Source organism: Cuculus canorus, chromosome 1, assembly GCF_017976375.1.
Source record: "Cuculus canorus isolate bCucCan1 chromosome 1, bCucCan1.pri, whole genome shotgun sequence".
Lineage (NCBI taxonomy): Eukaryota > Metazoa > Chordata > Aves > Cuculiformes > Cuculidae > Cuculus > Cuculus canorus.
In genome coordinates, this window is record NC_071401.1 from 187,192,217 (window position 1) to 187,210,604 (window position 18,388).

Sequence of the window (18,388 nt, forward strand, 5' to 3'; positions counted from 1 at the left end):
CCAGCATGTGATGTAACGCGTGTCACAGGGAATGCCTACATAAAGCTTAGCCACCATCCACCAGCAAGGTTTTAAAATAAATGGTAATTCTACTTGACAAGTATCACATTTATTACACATAGAAGGTGAATTACTTGCTACCATCATTTAAACAGAAATCAAGAGATTTTTAGTAATCCAGATTTTAATGAGAAGAACAACCTTGATCCATAGTCCTCTTCTTCCACTATGCACTATATCCAAACCCACGCTTACACACGTGGTCGGGCAAGCAGCACATTCCACCTTTGCTTTTCAGCTGCATCATGCAGAGTGAACAACAGAAGTGAGATGTGACTTTAAGTACCCTTCCAAAAAGAGAAGGAACAAGGACTCTTGTGCACTGGAATGCTGGTATGTGTGGGATCACTATGATGTGCTAAGAGCTGCTTGGAGACTATAACTTAATATGCTCCAAGAAACCCACCAGGAAATCATGCTTGGCTAAACTGAGAATTGTAGTCAATGACTACTTTCTAATCAGTATTTCTGTAATACAAGGTGACTTTCTTGAAGCAGACGTTATTACTATGTGTATTGTATCATATCAAATGACATGAAATATTTTAGGGAGTACAAGAGGTTCAGTCACATCAATACTATATATAAATATTTGCAAAATAAACAGCAACTGTAAACATGGGCAGACAAAGACACCTGACCAGTACAACCAGTACTGGGCATATCTCTAATCTACGAGTGAGGCTTCTTCAAAAGGGATTGGTCTTTTCCACACACCCCGCAGTGCTTGCAGGTCATGAATACCGAGATGTGAAAATCAAGAAAAACAACATGTACACCGTCCAGAGCATCCTCTAGAAGTGAAAGGAAACGTAATCTTTTTTAAAATGAAAGCAGACATCACATACTTAACAGACTTGAAAATAGTTTAAAAAAAAATAAAGTGCAGCATTTGAAGTTGACATTCAAAATTCCCTACAGGTTTAAATAGCAGCAAAAAACTTGAAGTCTGACTATAGGACAGCTAAGAAGTCCCAGTTTCTCTAGCTTCCTCAAAGCCATAAAAAGGTGACACACCACCTAGTTCACTACATTTCCCTTTTGTTCCACTCCTCAGTGCAGAGAGTAAGTGACAGAACCAGAATGCTGTTCCAGCTGTCAGATAATAAATTCCTGACTTGCACTCTTTACTTCCAACAACTAAAAAGTCTGCTTCTGTCTCCAAAACTGCAAGCAAATCTCTCAATAATTTCTCGTTTTTTAAAATGAAAAAAGTAGAATAGCATTACTACTGTCACAATGTTTAGATTTCAATGGAAACATCACTAATGATTGGCAATACACTGTGTAATATGACACACCAGCAAAGTTTCAGAATCATAGAATGGTTTGGGTTGGAAGGGACCTCAAAGGACATCTCATCCAACCTCCTGGCAACGAGCAAGGACATATTCAACAAGATCAGGTTGCTCAGAGCCCCATTCAATCTGACCTTGAATGTGTCCAAAGATGTGGTACCTACCACCTCTCTGGACAACGTGTCCCAGTGCCTCATCATCCTCACAGCTGAAATTTCTTCTTTATATGTAATCCAAACCTACTCTCTTTTCGTTTAAAGTCATTACTCCTTGTCCTATTACAACAGGCCCTGCTAACAAGTCTATCCCCACCTTTCTTATAGGCACCCTTTAAGTACTGAAAGGCAGCGATATCTCTGAAGCCTTCTCTTCTCCTGGCTGAACAACTCCAACTCTCTCATTCTTCCTTCATAGAAGGGGTGTCCCACCCATCTGATCATCTTTGTGGCCCTCCTCTTTGTACACACTCCAACAGGTCCACTCTTTCTTCTGCAGTGGGCTCCAGAGCTGGACACAGTACTCCAGGTGGGGTTTCACCAGAGCAAAGAAGAGGGGCAGAATCCCCTCCTTCAGCCTGCTGGCGGCACTTTTTTCCATGCAGCTCATGATACAATTGGCTTTCTGGGCTGTGAGCGCACATTCCCAAGTCATGTCCAGCTTTTCACCCACCAGTACCCCCAAGCCCTTCTCCACACCACTCCTCTCGATACCTTCATCCCCTAGAAACATTTCTCCCTGCTTTAACAAACCACAGCCACAACATAAAATCACAAGACGAATAAAGCAAACTGAAAGTTCTTAGACAACAGTAATACCTGTTTACGATATGGTGCAATCACTCCAATATCAGTCACTGACACTGCAGCGTTATCATTTTTAGCAAGATGGCAACAGTACTGCATTACTTGAACTGCTTCAGTTGGGTTAAACCATGAAGGACTGTGACCTTCACGTTTTTCACAGCCCTGTATCAGGGAAAAAATAAAGAAAAGGTGAAGACCAGGTGCAGAACTGAATATATACATATGAAGAGACTTTTGTTTTGCAGTTAGAGTGTGTAAGAATAACGATAAACAAACACTACCTAATATTTCATACTGTTTTTTTTTTTAAAAGCTGGAGAATTTCTGTAACAACAGTACTTTAAATGTGCAAAGGAGTTAAATCTCAACTCAGAATAACACGTGTTAGCAAGCTGGTATCTGGTATCAAGGCAGAAGAGTTCAAAACCAAGCCTCTATAAACAGTGGATATTATCACTCCCTACTAACTTCTTTGAAGACTAAAGAAAAGCTTTCCAAAGTACTCTTTTTTTTTTCCCCCTCTGCTTACTTAAGCCTCTAACACTCGTGATGAGAGTTTGCTACAATCTAAACGCAGGTGACTGTAGCTCCATCTTGGTCAGTCTGCTACAAATTTCATACCAAAGTATCTCCACAATACATTTCTATGGGCAGCTGATTAAGTTCTTCGTAAACATTTCCCTTCAGTAACTTTTTCTAAAACCGTACGGCCAAGAAGTCCTATTACTCACAAAAGAAAGTTTTATTCTTTTTTCATATCTTTTCTGGAGTTCATTCTAAAGAAAATTCATCTACAACATCAGCAAGCTTCTATCAAGGTCTCCTTATTCATACTTTCACTACATCAATTTTTACACACCCTTATTCCATGAAAAATTAACGGAAACCCCTTCCTGGGCAATTTCTTCCACCGCAACAAAGAAGTTACTACTGAAGGGTCTGCACAAGCTTCTAGCTCCTTATGATAAAATAATTTGGATGGCAAGGCAAGCAATGCAGAATGTGACCTGTAGTTCTTTACGAGTTTTGTGATCTGCAAAGACAAAACCAAAATCCATAACTGAAACAGACAATTATTCATCAGACTTCATCACAGTATACTGCTCTCAAGTAGATTCTACCCTACCATCCTCCAGCATTTAGCTTTTCCAAAGCTGCCGAAAAACTGAAGAAACGTAGTAAAGGCAAAAACTGCAGGTTGGATCTTCTAAAAGTAAATACTAAACCTGTTTTTTTAAGGACCATCTCTTTCCTCTCCAAAGGGAAAAAGAAAAAAGAACTGAATGCACATGACAGATCAATTTGATCTATAGGCACATTTTTTTTTTTTTAGGCAAGTTGGATACTTGTCATGGGGTTTCCACGGATGTAACCTGTTTTCTTTGAGGGAATCTTGACAGAAAAGGAGAAAGGGAGAATCAGAACAGCTGATAGGACTTGGCCTTACAAACCAGAAATGTATTTCTTTAAATGAAAGAACGGCCTTAAGGAAGCATTCCAGTAATAACCAGCTCAAAAAAATACAACCTGTTAGTAAAAGACTAACACATGTTACTCAAGTCCAATGGTATCCTTAAAGGTCTCTCAATTCCTGCTTTCTCACCACTCCAACCCTCCTCAATCATTGTTGTGTTCCTTACGCAATGCAAGTTCACTGTAACGAGGAAGCACAACAAATTTTTCTGCAGGCTGAATGCAATCTAAAGCCTACGGCCAAACACCCAGGCTTTCCCCCTTAAATCTGCCATCAGCCTTCCCCTCCCTCCACTGCTTACATGGTCATCTGGTCACATTTGACTGTTTAATTCCCAAGAGTATATTACCATGAGAACGGAGGCATCTTAGTTTAATTTTAGCCCTCTATTTCAGACACAGACAATTTAAAGCAGCTGAAACATCTGTGCTCATTTATATACTATGCTACTTCTGCTGCCTTTTAACACAGACTTTAGGTATTTCACCATGCAAGAGTTTTGGGGAGCCATCCCTTAGCGGAAGGGGTGATAAAGAAACAGGAACAGTTACTCTCTTCCCCTCCTGAAATATGATGTTCGCAAAATTACAGCTATAACTGAAGAGGAAGCTTTGTTTGCCTTTTTATGTTAAAAGTAGAGTTGTACTTGTTAGTTTGTGGAAAATTAACTCATGAATTTATGCTAAGTGGAGATGGAAGACAATTTTATGCCACTACTTAGAATTATGCTTTGTGCACCATATTTGACTTACTCTGCTTAAAAATACAGAACCCCTTCAAAGAATGTTTTAACATACTGGAGAGCTCAGCACCATTGCTACTGAGAGTCTATGCTGAAAATAATCAAGCTTTCCTAGAGAACTAATGCTCAAGCTAGACTTATCACTGAAGATCAGGGAACAAAAGAGTAATAAGGAAACAATAGGAACCACAGTCTCCCCTTTTTTGATTTAGATGAAAAAAAATGAATTAAAACTGCAGTTTTACTTACCAACAAAGGATTATATGCTCCACAGGCACTAAAAGCATTCTCATCTCTCAGATACATCTCTCTTGATGTCAGTCTTTCTAGCAGGGACACATTTAATCCAAAAGACACTGCAATTTCAGATTTTATTACTGGCCCCAACTGCTTTGGATCTCCAACAAGAACTATCTGTATATGCAGTTAAAAAAAAAATCCGTCTTGTATTAAAATATTTATTAAAAAATATAAGTTCAATATCAACATGCATGCTTCAGAATTCAAAGGTCAATTTATATCAAGTATTCTGCTTTCCTCCAAACATCTAATCTGTGAAAAAAGGTTAGGCTCAGGACAGAAGTATATTGTCTTAAACTTACAATGCATGTTTTTATTTTGGCATCTTCAACACAATGAATCCTGTCCTACTAATTTAGACTTGCTTCATATGTAAACCAACTGGTTTAGTTGTGAAAAGTTGATACTGTGTATGAATTGTATTTATTACAAGTACTCAGAATTCCATACTCATTTCCAGGAAATGCCTGCATTGTGAATGATGCATCCTACATCATTCACAAAAATAAAAGCAGTAAAGCAATTTTTTTTTCCTTTCAGTAAATGATACTAAGACAAATACCTGTCCATTAGCTTCTGAAATCAACCCAATAGGAATCAGGCTCTCTGGTTCACTTGCTTGCCCTGCCTCATCCAGAATCACATGAGTGAAGTGTCCAAGCCTAGAATTAAAGAACACGAATCCAAAACAGGGTTGTTTCCAGATGAGTTCATTCTGCCACCTTGTGGTTGACCTCAGCAATTCTGTTAACTTCCTTGAGCGCACCAGGCAACTCCGCACACACAGAACAAAGAAAGATATTTTCAACACAGAATATAGAAAAAACAACGCAGTAACTTAAGTTTGTCATCTTTGATTTCGCTTATGTATTCTGATATACACAAGCACTCCCTATGTTAATTAAAGCATTGTTTGTACCAAGGTTAAGATACTTAGAAGAGCTTTCCTTGTTCTCAATTTCCTTCAGTTACTTAATTAGAACAATGAACTTTGTGTAGCAAGGAATCCCCACCCAGGCCCTGTTTCTACCAAACGACTCAAGCCAGTTAGGCTTCAGAGTGTACTTTTACAGAGTTAAAATCTAAATCAGAGGAATCTTTACTAAACAGCACTTGACATGGTGAATGGTTAGTTAGTAAAGGTGACCTAATAAAAAACAAACACAACAATTTTTTTTGAGCAGAATTATTTTTAACAGCAATATAATTTCCAAGACCGGCAGCGGAGAAGTTAGTGTCAAAAATTTTTAACATTACTCAAAATCATTCTTAAATTTATCATGGAGAAGGCTTCTGCTGAAACATTACTAAAACCAAGTGGTTTGCTGGGAAGACAACTTAAAAGTAGAGGCACATGCAATAAACTGTATTGAAACAGCTCAAGTAACAGTACAGAAGGTATCTAAAGGCTCTAGGTTTTGTACCAGGCAGTTATCTGTGATTCTGCCCCTCTATTCCTCTCTTGTGAGACCTCATCTGGAATACTGTGTCCAGTTCTGGAATCCTCAACACAAGAAGGATATGGGGCTGCAAAGATGACTAGGGGGCTGGAGCACCTGCCCTGTGAGGACAGGCTGAGAGAGTTGGGCTTGTTCAGCCTGGAGAAGAGAAGGCTCAGAGATCTTATAGTACCTCAGAGACCTTCCAGTACCTGAAAGGGGTCTACAGGAAAGCTGGAGAGAGGCTGTTCGTAAGGGCTTGTGGTGACAGGATGAGGGGGAAAGGGTATAAACTGGAGAGAGGCAGCTTCAGACTGGACATTAGGAAGAATTTCTTCACCATGAGAGTGGTGAGATGCTGGAACATGTCGCCAAGGGAAGTTGTGGATGCCCCATCCCTGCAGGTGTTCAAGGCCAGGCTGGATGGGGCCTTGGGCAGCCCGCTTTAGTGGGATGTCCCTGCCCACAGCAGCAGGGTGGAACTACATCTTTAAATTCCCTTCCAACCCTAACTATTCTATGATTCTACCTCAGAGATATTCCTATCTATAGTACCGTACTTCTGGTCGATAAAACATTCCTGCACTGCTGCATGTGGTAATTACTATCCTGAACCACAACGCCTTCCGAATGTCTTCACCATCTCTGCAGTAAGGTTCCACCATGTCATCAATAAGCTGCAGAAACAAAAAGGTTTTTTGTAAAACAAAATGCCACTCTAAAACTAAAGGTCTTAATTTAAATTAAAAAGCCCATTGAAAACTATTTTAGAAGCTGAGCAAAATATTTCAGTGTATGAATGAGTCTAAATCTAAACTAATTCTTCATTAATTCGCCTAAACAAAGCAGTACACATGCAAGACATCTGCATTCCCTTTACTGTTAGGATGAAAATTGAGCATAAGGATGTTTCATATACATATATAAGTATATAATATATATAAACGCACACACAATATGCATGTACTATACAAAGAAGACAATTCTACTTGCTTACTTTTCTTTGCAAGTAGTCTTGGAGACAAAGACTTGACTTGTTTTGTAAGTCAAAGCATTTCACCACATTAAAAATCCCACAGATACATACATGCTTCCTGTGGAGTTAAGCACTGCAGGAAAGAAATTAAGATTCTGCAGTCATACAATCAAATTAAGGACTTAGATCAGCATTTTCCAGTTAATGTTCTGGAAAAGCTAAAGTAATGTGTTTGTACTTTGGATCCTGAACAAGCGTAACCAGCCTAATAACCACTAACAGTTACATTATTAAAACAATATGTTAATATAAAATATTAAATTGGAAATAGTAACCGGCAGATATTTCTACTACTTACCTCTGCTGACCTGCAGCTAGCATTAACTCGGACCATAGCTCCCGGTTTCAACAGATTGCTTTGATGGAGTTGCAAGCAAATCATATCCGTTGCAGCATTTGATGGTGCACAAACCAAAATTCGACTGTCTGGTAGAGTATAGTGTATCTAAAGTAAAGAAGATGGACATTAAAGTAAGGTTATTTAGAGAAGCAGCAATAGTTGCTCACTTTATTTCAATGAATACGGAATCCAGATAAGTTTTGCATACACATTACATTCATTTATCCATCCACCTTTTTGCAGTTCAAGAGCACTAATCTTGACAGTCATGACTAAGTACTCTCAAACTGAGTGTATCAGCACTAAAATTTATTAATGGTATTAATATACAATATTAGTGTATACCTTTGCTTCATGAATCTATTATGCACTACTGGAGCCACAAGTTAGATACTATTCACTAAAGCTTTAAAGACAAAGACAAGAAGATTTGAAAATAAACCATTCAGAAATTCTGTTAAATTCCTATCAAGATTTTCCCTCTTTCACGGAACTATAGAAAAATGATGAAAGAGTATTTCGAAGAGTCCTTGGGGGAAAATAAAAAAAAAAGACAGTACTTACAGAATTACTGTAAGTGTTCCAACACTGATAAGATAGAGACGATTCATTTGCCATCCACCATTACCTGTAAAATAGTTTCAATTACTGTTAAGGTTTTTCCAGTTCCTGGTGGTCCAAAAAGAACATAGGGTGTTGGACGACATTCGCCGCTCAGTATTCTTTTCACTGCCAGTTTCTGTTGCTCATTCAGCATAGGATTGAAAAATTCACCAGCTCTCTGTTTAGGTGTCACAGATTCACCAACTATAATCAAGAGAAGCATATATTATAATGCCACATAAATATTTTTAACACATGAATAATAATAAAACAATTCCTATGTTTTGAATAGAAGTTTCATTTTCCTTATTTGGTAAGAACTTACGAACTTCTCAGAAAGTCTGATTTCCTAGAACAGCATGTAGAAAATAAGCCATTCATATTTCAGAAAAGGACTGTGATTACACAAATCAAACTGTAAAAACTCTATTCAGTAATTTTTGCATCATGCTTACCTTTTTGTCCTACAATAGCAAAATTTCAGTACCTCTCAATAACTGGTACTTTGGGGATAGTACCAATAGCAGACAATCAGTATTAAGTCAGGACTAACAACATTTTTTTCTTAATCCTTTTTGAATTAGCCTAGCCTTAGCTTTCTATGGTAGTATTTTATTACTCCTGGGACAGAAGTGCACTCTAGGTAATTATTCCCTTTTTTCTTTGGCATCCTATTGCTACAAAGTGATAAAACCACTCTCTTTTCAGTGTACTTCATTGCCAAAGTCACAGTTTCCAGAAAAGGAATGATCGTGGCTTTCTGAACACTTTTCTAAAGCTTTAGCATCTTTGGCAAAGTAGCTATATCCCAAGGATGAAACACGGCATCCCAGTAACAAATTGGAAACTTCGAAAACCACCAAAAATGTTGGAGAAAATGACCAGGAAATACTAATTTATTGATTACAAAATATATCACTAGACGTTTTCTGCCCCCTCCCTGGAAGAGTTCAAGGCCAGGTTGGATGAGGCTTTGAGCAACCTGACCTAGTGGAAGTGGGGTTGGAACTAAACAATCTTTAAGGTCACTTCCAACCCATAACTATTCTATAATTCTCTAAACTGGAGATGTTTAAGTGATCTGCAGAAAGACTCCAATGAAACTTCCTAACAGCATTGTTCAAGAATTTGTCTTCAAAAGACAGGACACAAAGACAGGTATCCCACTCAGCCCTGGCTTACTGAAGTTAATGCAATCATGAACTGTCTATACTTGAATATAAAGTATTAAAGTATACCAAGTTGGCTTGTTTGCGCAACTACTCTCATCACACCTGCTATGTTCTCTTCCCATGATGTCATGTACTCTGCCTGTTTGTCCTGCAGTTTTTTGGCCTGAAAAGAGCAAGTGAAGAAAAATCCATTTATAACATTTAAATGCCAGGCAATTACCTTAACACTTTGGAAGCTGCTAGCTTTTAGTATTTCCCATTAAATAGCACTATCCCATTAAACAGAATATGTACTATGAAGACAGAAAGAGTAGTAGAAGGAGGTGCTAGGAATTCTCACCTTAAATTTAACTGATTTCTAAAAGTTTGTCTTATCTTAACATTAAACATTTATTTCACAAACACTTTGCCAGCTCAGACGAGGACTTTGAAAAGCTAACACTCACATTCCATACCACTAAGCAAGATGATGCCTTTTTCAGGTTGCAGCATGAGAAAATAAGTCTGTTTGTAGGGAATGTGATGTTTACAAGGTTCTGGACCATACGCCTCAATCATCTTTATAAAACTGTCCCTAATCCAGTGAAGTGATGAGTGTTAGAGGTTGATTACTGCTTCTGGTACAGGACAAAGGTATCATCCAGAGATGTTTGTTGCTTCCCCAGAGCCGTGATGTCATGGAAAGACTGCAAGACTCAAGTAGTCCTTCTGACAATTCGCTCTGCTGCTTACCCATGTGGGTAACTAGTGACACCTTGAACAGATCAAGGAGGGGATCATATAGATCTTGGGCAAGCATGATGGGTCCAGGTGATGTTCTCCACCACCCGCCTCGTCAGGCAAAGGCCTTGGTAGAAGCATCTTTAGAACAATAACTAGCTGTGCTGCTCTCGCCACTGTGGCTCTGGGTCCATATGCAGGAGCTCCTTGACTGCACATTATTAATTGCAAAACTAGAGACTTTGTCTGAGTTATTACCACAGGAGGATGGAATAGCAGCAATATTGTCTGGTGGTCTGTAACAAATCCCCGCTAGGAAAAAAGACAACATGGATGAGACGTCTGACAAATAACTGACATCAGCGTCCTGATGACAGGTTGTGCAGCTTCCTGGAGATTTAATTCACACACCTATTTCAATTCACCCAAGAAACATCTAAAATTTGTAACAACTGTGTTGTTGATGGCTTCCTAACATAACTGGCTGACCTACTGATCAGAAAGTATACTCTACTAGACTTGCTGCTCATATACAGGAAAAAGCACGTGTCCGTATGCCAGCTTTGGTTGCAGAGATTACAAGAATGGCAGAAGGCTAAGAAGGCAAAGGAGCAGAGTAAGAACACTCGCCTGTCCAAAGCAAACCTCAGTTTCTGTAAGAAATCACCAGGCAAGATCCTCTGGGAAGCTACCATGTGAGGAAGAAGGTGCCTGGAAGAGCTAAAAGTTGCTTATTGAGAAATCATAAACAAATCACCCTGTTTCAACAGAAGGCCTGCTTAGCTAAGCTTGTAGCATTTTCATGAATTCATAAACAGCTTGTTACAAGCAGAAACAAGGATAGGCAAAATACAAAACCACTGCTTGGACAACTGGACAAAATCAGGAAGGTCAAAGTGATCAAAATACAGCTGAAGCTAAAATGGGGCAAGAACAGAGCAGTAAGAAGAGATTTCCCAACTACTGAGGTAGAAGACAGTTCAAGGATCATGGAGGCTCATAGATTGATGAGAGAAGACAATTTATTGTCTATTGTTCAGAAAGAACTTTGTGCTCTTTTTGCCTCACGTGCAGGCCTCCAAACTCCTGTGCAAAGCAACAGCATGGGAGGGAAAGGGGTAAGTAACAGAAGGGGAGGACCATGCTACAAACTGCTTAGAGATACTGGATAGGGTAGATATGATTCATTGTGCTGATACGATTGTGGACACTGCTACCCATTATTAACAATAAAAAATAATTGCAACACACAGGGAATCTCTCTGACAGCAGGAAAAAGCTAATATTGCTCCAATTAGGACAAGGAATATCTGGGGAATGATAGCTCATCAGCCTCACTCCAGTCCCTCAGATTACCATGAAGCACACCTTTCTGGATTCCATATCCTTCATGGCTGGAAAACAGGGTGACCAGGAATAGTGAACACTGCCAAACCAAGGGGCAGATCTTTCACAACTAACCTAATCTTCCTCTATGATCACTAGGACAGACTGTTACACGAACAAAAGAAAGCAGTCACTGCAATACTCCTTGACTTCAGCAAGGCTTTTGAAGTGCTCTACTTACCAGATCACTCTTACTTGTAGCCTGAGAACACATTAACTACATCAGACAGTTAGACGGGTTGAAAATTGACTGAACAACTGTGCTCAAAGAATATTAATCAATAATTTGATACTCAGCTGGAAGGCGGTCAAAAGCTAAGAACCCCAGGGTGGTTGTTAGGACAAATACTATTCAGCGTCTTCATCAATGACTAGGATGAGACTAAAGTATGCTTTCAACACAAAACCTTAAGTCACACTTCAAATGCCTGATGATGGATCTTCAGTTCAGAGGGACCATAAGAAAACCGGCAACAGAGACAAAAGAAGACTCGTGAAACTCAGCACAGAGAAGTGGAAAGCTCCACACCCAAGACTGAGTAACTGAACCAAAACAGGTTGAGAGTCCACTGGCTGAGTAGTAATCCTCAGGCCCTTTTCAGGATCTTGAGCTACTGTGGATACAACTGTGCAAGAGCAAATACCACGTTCCTGTTATAAACTCAAGAGGCTGGGAGCACTTGGATTTTTTGTTTGGCCAGGAGGAGGAAAAAAAAGGCAGTCTAGTAGCCTAAGATGGCTTAAACTAGAATTACCAAAAAAAAAAAAAAAAAAAAAAGACCAGAAAGTTAGTGAAGCAGAGGTTATGCAGAAGCTGTGGAACCTCTAGAGTACAACACTGCCTCTGCCCCACCTCCAGAGCCGACTTTATTTCGTGTTTGTGACAATACTGCTTCCAATAGGAAAGAGGACCAGGAAACCTTCTGAAGTCCTTTCAAAGAAAGACTTCTACATTTGCTCCATATTTGCTCCAATTTAACTAGCAGTTAAGAAACCCTAACTGTACTCAGAACAGGTTAAATGTACTCAGAATAGGATTATTACCTTATATGAAAAAATATTTCTGGCCACAGCGACAGTACCAACAGGACTCAGCAGTAGCTATAAGAACTAGTTTCAGGCAAATCTGACAATTCCAATTATATATTTTTTTTTATAAGCACTTTGCATTTGAGACGCAAGTGTTAGCTTAATAGTGTCAGTTATCATAAAATCCCCTTCTGCCGTCAGAATGCAGCAGAATGCAACTTTGATTATTTCATACTGCTTCATGCAAATCCCTTCTAACAATAGCTGCACAGTAGGTATCTGTTACCAATCTGAATGGTATTCAGCATTTTAAGGAATGTCGACAGAATACGTACCTTACTTTCCTGCTGGGAACACTGTTCAAGTCCATCATCAACAACACAACACTCAGTAGTATACTGGGTCTTAATAGCTTGTGGTGATTGCAAGACAAGCCTTTCCGGAAATAACACTTCAAATTTAGAGGAGAAACAGGAAGGAGAGAAATTTGAAAGCCACACAAATACTTTTCACATTTCACTGATTACATTACTGCTGATAGATCAGCTTGCTCTGAATTGCCCAAACTGATTTATTAGACATAACATGAAAGCGATAAAGACATGTGAAGTTCACACGGACTGTTCTACCCAACCATAAAACAGGAAATCAGTGCTTTTCAATAAATCCTGAGGTAACATAAAACACTGCCATTTCACTTGCTATTACAACAGTACGCTTTCTACAGTTCTTACTGGTTCAAAAAGTTCCCGAAAGTTTTTTGTTACCCTTCCCCACAATGGCCAACAGATGAAATAATTCTGATGACACCTATTTTAGATTCAGAGTTGTTTTCCTTTTAAAAAAAAGGAATTTACAGAAAACTCTATGCACAAACTACAATGCATTCTTCCCAGTATGCCCTGATGTGAAAGCAATATAAAACACAAGCCTCCCCACAAACAAACTCCAGTCTCTAGACAGCTTAGGTCAACTGAAGTTTACCTTTTTCACCCAGGTAAACAGCTTGCTCAACTGCCAGCTGGCACCGCCTGCTAGTAGTCCTGTTATCAGAATGCAAATTTTGTACATTAAATTAAAAGCTTACATCTCCATAAACTACAACAGCATACACTTATAAGGTAGCTGGTATCTTTTACTATGAACTGGTGCTTATAAAAGTAGGATTTTTATATAGAGAAGCATCTACTGAGAAATATGCTGCACAAGTGTCAATCAACAGCTTTGGTATGAATAATGTTGATACATATCTTCTCTAGATCTTCAATGAGACAGAGATGTCCTGGTGTTCCACACTTAAAAGTCTCTCAAGGAAGTCCCCTGCAAAGTGCAGGGGATGGAGAAGGCTGAGCAACTGTATACAGATAATACAACTATATACATATAATAACACCCCATGAATAAAACAAAAGTAAAAAAAGACGGGTGGTAATATCAAATTTTTTTTCTTTTGCATATTCTTGCAGGTATATTGGTATAATTTTCTCTTAAAGAAATAAACAATCAAACAAGAAAAAACAACCAAATCAAAACATGCCATCTCACTCTCCTACCATTTCACTGCCTGGCATTGGTGAAATCATTTACACATTAAAAGGGAGGCTTAAGACATCAATTCTTTGTAAACCTGTGTTAGGGGAAAGAGGTGAAAGAATTGGAAAGATCTTAATTGTGTCCTTTTCCGACCTGTATATACCCAAACAAGCAACTGACAGTCATGTGCATTTTAAGTCACTTTAGTAGAAGAAACATTACATGCAGCTTTTTAGAAACTTATAAAAATACCTAGAGTGAACAAATTCCACATCCATGGGTTCCGAGTTGTAACCCTGTTCAAAGCCTTCATTAAGTTTAAGAGTAACATCTTTATTACATATCTGTGGCAGATAAAAAAAACTTAGTTTAGTCAGTTTACTGATGCAGGTTTAATTCTTGAAACACAAAGTATCTTTGAAAGCATCGACCCCTCTCATCATCTCCAAAAAGAAAACCTAGATTTACTTGCTACCAACATACTGCACATGTAGATTACGTTATGAGTGCTTTCAGAGCAGCTAAAAATTACAGCGTAGAAAGAATAGGGAAGAAAAGCCTTCAAAAATACAATAAAAAGATAAAATCACTACTCGGAATGTAGATAAGTTTAGCTTCCCAAAAGTCAGGTTAAACTAGTCTTTAACTCCATAAGTTGTCAGATCCCCCTTTGAAACTTGTGGGCCATAGCATTTCAAGAGGATTTAACATCTTGCTTACCTCAGTAATATAGGCAACATACTCTACTATATGCTCAGAGTAGACCTGACTTTTCAGTATCACCTTGTCACCTAATTGCAAACAAAGTTAAAAGGCAACATATTGTTATAAGGAATATAACCTCCCCACAGCAGCTAATTTCTTTCTCTTTTGCATGGTTAAACTAGGAGTTTGCAGGACGCAAATGTTCAAAGTTACTGTATCCCCGAGCACTTGTCTTGAAATGCCATATGCAGTTATATATTAAATTTTAAGAGGCACCTAATATGGATGCTATCAGATAACACCTCCTGAAAACTGCTTCTTTTATATTATACAACTTGAGATTCTGAATTCCCTTTTAAGCACTCTGCCAGCTTTTGCTTTTGATATACTGGTTGTCTTTTAGGTTATTATTACATTGGACAATTTATTTTTGCTGAAAGCTCCAACAATTTTTGTACATGAAAAATCATACAATATTGGAATCTGCATAAAAAAAGACACGCGCAATGTTGCTTCAGAGAGCAGGCACTGTAAGACTCATGCCAAGACTAATAGTACTGTTTGCTGGTCTACTAATCTAAATTAATGTATTTGGATACAAAGTTATTAAAGATTCTTTAAACAAATGAATAAGCAATGGAGTTTGTATTGCACTGAAAATGCTGATCAACATGCTGTTTTGGCTTTTTCTCATGTTAATTACTACCTGCAACCAGGTGAGGTCTGCCCTCTTCCACGCCTGGCACTTCCAACACAAACAAGTTCCCATCCCTTTGCAAAGTAACTCCACTCATGTTAAAGTCTTTTAGCTCCATTTCTGCATTGATATCTTCAAGCCACAAAAGGGTAGAAAAGCGGGCTTTATAATTATCTAGATTAAGATGCTGAAAAACAGAACAGCATACATTATATGGAACTCACTCTTCTTAAAGTTATACAAACACCTCTTAAGAGACTGCACAGCTACTGGGTTGGCAATTAAGGCACCAAGATACACATCTATACATAGTGGTCAAAGCAGAATTAGTGTAGTCCTTGGAGCTCAGATACAACAGATAGTCAGCTAAAGAGTAAACCAAGTCTCTCCCTGCTACAGTGGCAGTTTCAACATCTGAATTCTATGCTCAACAATTCCAGAAAGCATAAAATCTAAGTACACTGGGCAGAGATTGGTGGAGAGAGTCATGTCAGTCTTGGTCCTAGCTGATGATCATAGAACTTAGGGCAATCTGAAAAAAACTATACTTTCTCCCTCAGGGCTTAATGCATCTGACTGAAGAGGTATTCTCCAACAGCACAAAGCTCTGATATCACAGAATGCTTTCTCTGATATCTTCTCACGCAAATAACAGGTGAATGAGCAGTGCTTTCTGGAGCAGACTGAAAATAGTCACCAGTACCAGACAGAATTTAAGGTGTGGTTAAAAAAAAAAATTACAATTAACAGCAGGCTTTCATTATTTTGAATACTACAGAGTTTTATTTCCTTTTTGAGAGAGGATCACTAACCTGCTATATTAATGCTGTGACCTCAGGTTTTGTGTGAGCTGTTTAGGAAGCAAACAGCATAGCCTTTCCCATGTTTGAAGAATTAAGTATCAGCCTCAGTTTATAAATCCTTAAAAAGTTAGGTGGGAAAAAAAAGCGAGTTGCAGCAATGCTCTACCAAAAATGAGGACAAAACTCTGGAGAGGAATCATTGTAATGTTCTTATGGACTTCAGCTGTGGGTTTTTTTCTGTTGTTTTTTTAACCATATTCTGCAATCACTCTACTTGCAAGGAAGATGTGAATGTCATAGTGAAATTTGAGCATTTTAAAAAAAAACCCAACAACTATCTTGACAAACAGAAAAGAATCCTCTATTATTGCAATAACTTAACAATTTCTCTGTTCATTTGCTAAGAAACAACTGCTGGACTACTGTTCTGACACCCCAAAATCCCTTTCCAATAATGCCTAAAAAGAGAAAGTGAAGAGGAATATTTGTTCGGCTTCTGCAATATCTCCCTCCTCCCCTGCCCCACAGTTTACCTCTACTCCTATTTCAGTTTTTCACATTTATCCTTTTGTTGTCTTGTAAGCTAAGATTCTGTGACATTCTGAAATTCACCAAAGTTACAGGATACAGGCTAAAGTCTATGATGTAATACTGTTTACCAAGCAATCTACTACAGTAAGGGCTACACATTTTTTGCTAAATGAAGGCCAGCTTGAACTTACATAAAATGTATTTTCTTAAATAAACCTACACTTGCATACCTCTGCTAGGAGAGGCTGAAAGCTCAGTATGTCTAACTTCTGCTCCACACATTTTCTTAATTCATATGGTATTACATAAGGCGGGAGAAAGCTCAGCAACCGCCTCCTGTTATTTCTAAAACAAAAACATACAACACATCATTTAGCATTCTCAAATTATATACCTGCAATTCATCTACCTATCGTAGAAGTCAAGCAGTTCATTACTGAAACAACCTCTTCCACCAGTGAAGTCCACAACTATCTTGTTTACAACATACAAATATAAATACTTATAGACTCTCCCAGTTTCACATATTTTTTTGTCACCATTACAGAACAGATACAGCAACACCAAATACAGCAGTATCAGGTAATTGTTAATTTTCACTGCATAGAAACAGTACCTTTTGGGTGGAGGGGCAACTACTGTTGTCTTACTTGGCTGAGACTCTGGAACAATTTTAGGCTTTCTTGGACAAAATGGTTCCACAGGTGCTATCAGTAATTCTTCTTCAGTTGTTACAGTGGCTTCAATGTAACGTCCAATAGTAAAATCAGAAAAACCAAGCAGCAGGAGTTCTTTACTGTATCCAGGATTTCTTCAAGTAAGCAGAAGTTATGTTCTTAAAAACACCACGTTCACACTGGTGTTTCCCCAGACGTAAGTATTTTGAAAGTCAAATTTTAGGTTGTTATTTCAGTAACATGTGAGAACCGCTTACTTAGGGCAATTTCTCACACACTTACTCCCCACCTTAAGTTCAATCCAGGTATCATAAATAATTGAAAAAAAAAAAAAAAAAAAAAAGAGGAAAAGCTCAAAGCCCAATTTAATCAAACGCTTGATTAAAGAGCAAAAACTCTCCCGTCAACATAGTAGGTACAGAATACTTCTGTCACAAGGAACCTGTCACAAGGAACATGTTGGAATTACTGTTACTGAAAAGGATTAGCCAAACATTTCCATCAGAGAAACCTGAAACATCCCTTCACTTTTTGCAGCAACAGTTTGCTACACCTGGCTTAAAGCTACTCAGAATTGAACCCTAACTTTAAACACATCAAGTCAAGAAAGTAGGCAAGCTATTTTACTTCTGAAAAATACACTTTACATGTGTAAGCAATGCTTGGGGAGGCACAGAGGTGAAAAAGTAGGAGGGAACTGTTTCTTCAGATCAGTTTAAGGAACTTAAGACATAAGATTGTAGCACACTCCATCTCCTCTGACGACCCTCAACAAACTCAGCACTAAACAGAGCCAAATTCTCTCCTTAACTACGAAGTCAAATACCGTTACTGTGTTCTTGAAACAAAAGCATCCAGAACAATTCTAGCTTACTTTCTCTTCGGCAGAAATATCACTTCTTCGTGGTAACTAACACTACCTGCTCTGGTTAAACCTACAGCCTGTTTTTCCTCTGATAAATGTGCTCTTGTGCAGACACTGAGCTGTCCAGATTTGTGGTCTTAATTTTCAGTCCCTATGGTCTCTTAAGTGCCCAGAA

The 18,388-nt window shown here is 38.5% G+C and overlaps 1 protein-coding gene across 1 annotated transcript in view; it reads right to left on the minus strand.

Moving 5' to 3' along the window:
• Positions 1-18,388, minus strand: part of MOV10L1 (Mov10 like RISC complex RNA helicase 1) — a 36,501-nt gene that overhangs the window by 4,271 nt on the left and 13,842 nt on the right. Inside the window, exons 9-23 of the mRNA XM_054062798.1 lie at positions 17,288-17,482; positions 16,902-17,016; positions 15,347-15,524; positions 14,656-14,726; positions 14,188-14,279; positions 13,387-13,445; positions 12,738-12,853; positions 9,334-9,430; positions 8,121-8,299; positions 7,451-7,597; positions 6,672-6,793; positions 5,240-5,339; positions 4,627-4,791; positions 3,021-3,194; positions 2,174-2,323 (exon numbers count right to left, since the gene is read on the minus strand). Coding sequence (XP_053918773.1) covers positions 2,174-2,323; positions 3,021-3,194; positions 4,627-4,791; positions 5,240-5,339; positions 6,672-6,793; positions 7,451-7,597; positions 8,121-8,299; positions 9,334-9,430; positions 12,738-12,853; positions 13,387-13,445; positions 14,188-14,279; positions 14,656-14,726; positions 15,347-15,524; positions 16,902-17,016; positions 17,288-17,482 — 1,960 coding nt within the window. The remainder of the gene's footprint in view (positions 1-2,173; positions 2,324-3,020; positions 3,195-4,626; positions 4,792-5,239; positions 5,340-6,671; positions 6,794-7,450; positions 7,598-8,120; positions 8,300-9,333; positions 9,431-12,737; positions 12,854-13,386; positions 13,446-14,187; positions 14,280-14,655; positions 14,727-15,346; positions 15,525-16,901; positions 17,017-17,287; positions 17,483-18,388) is intronic.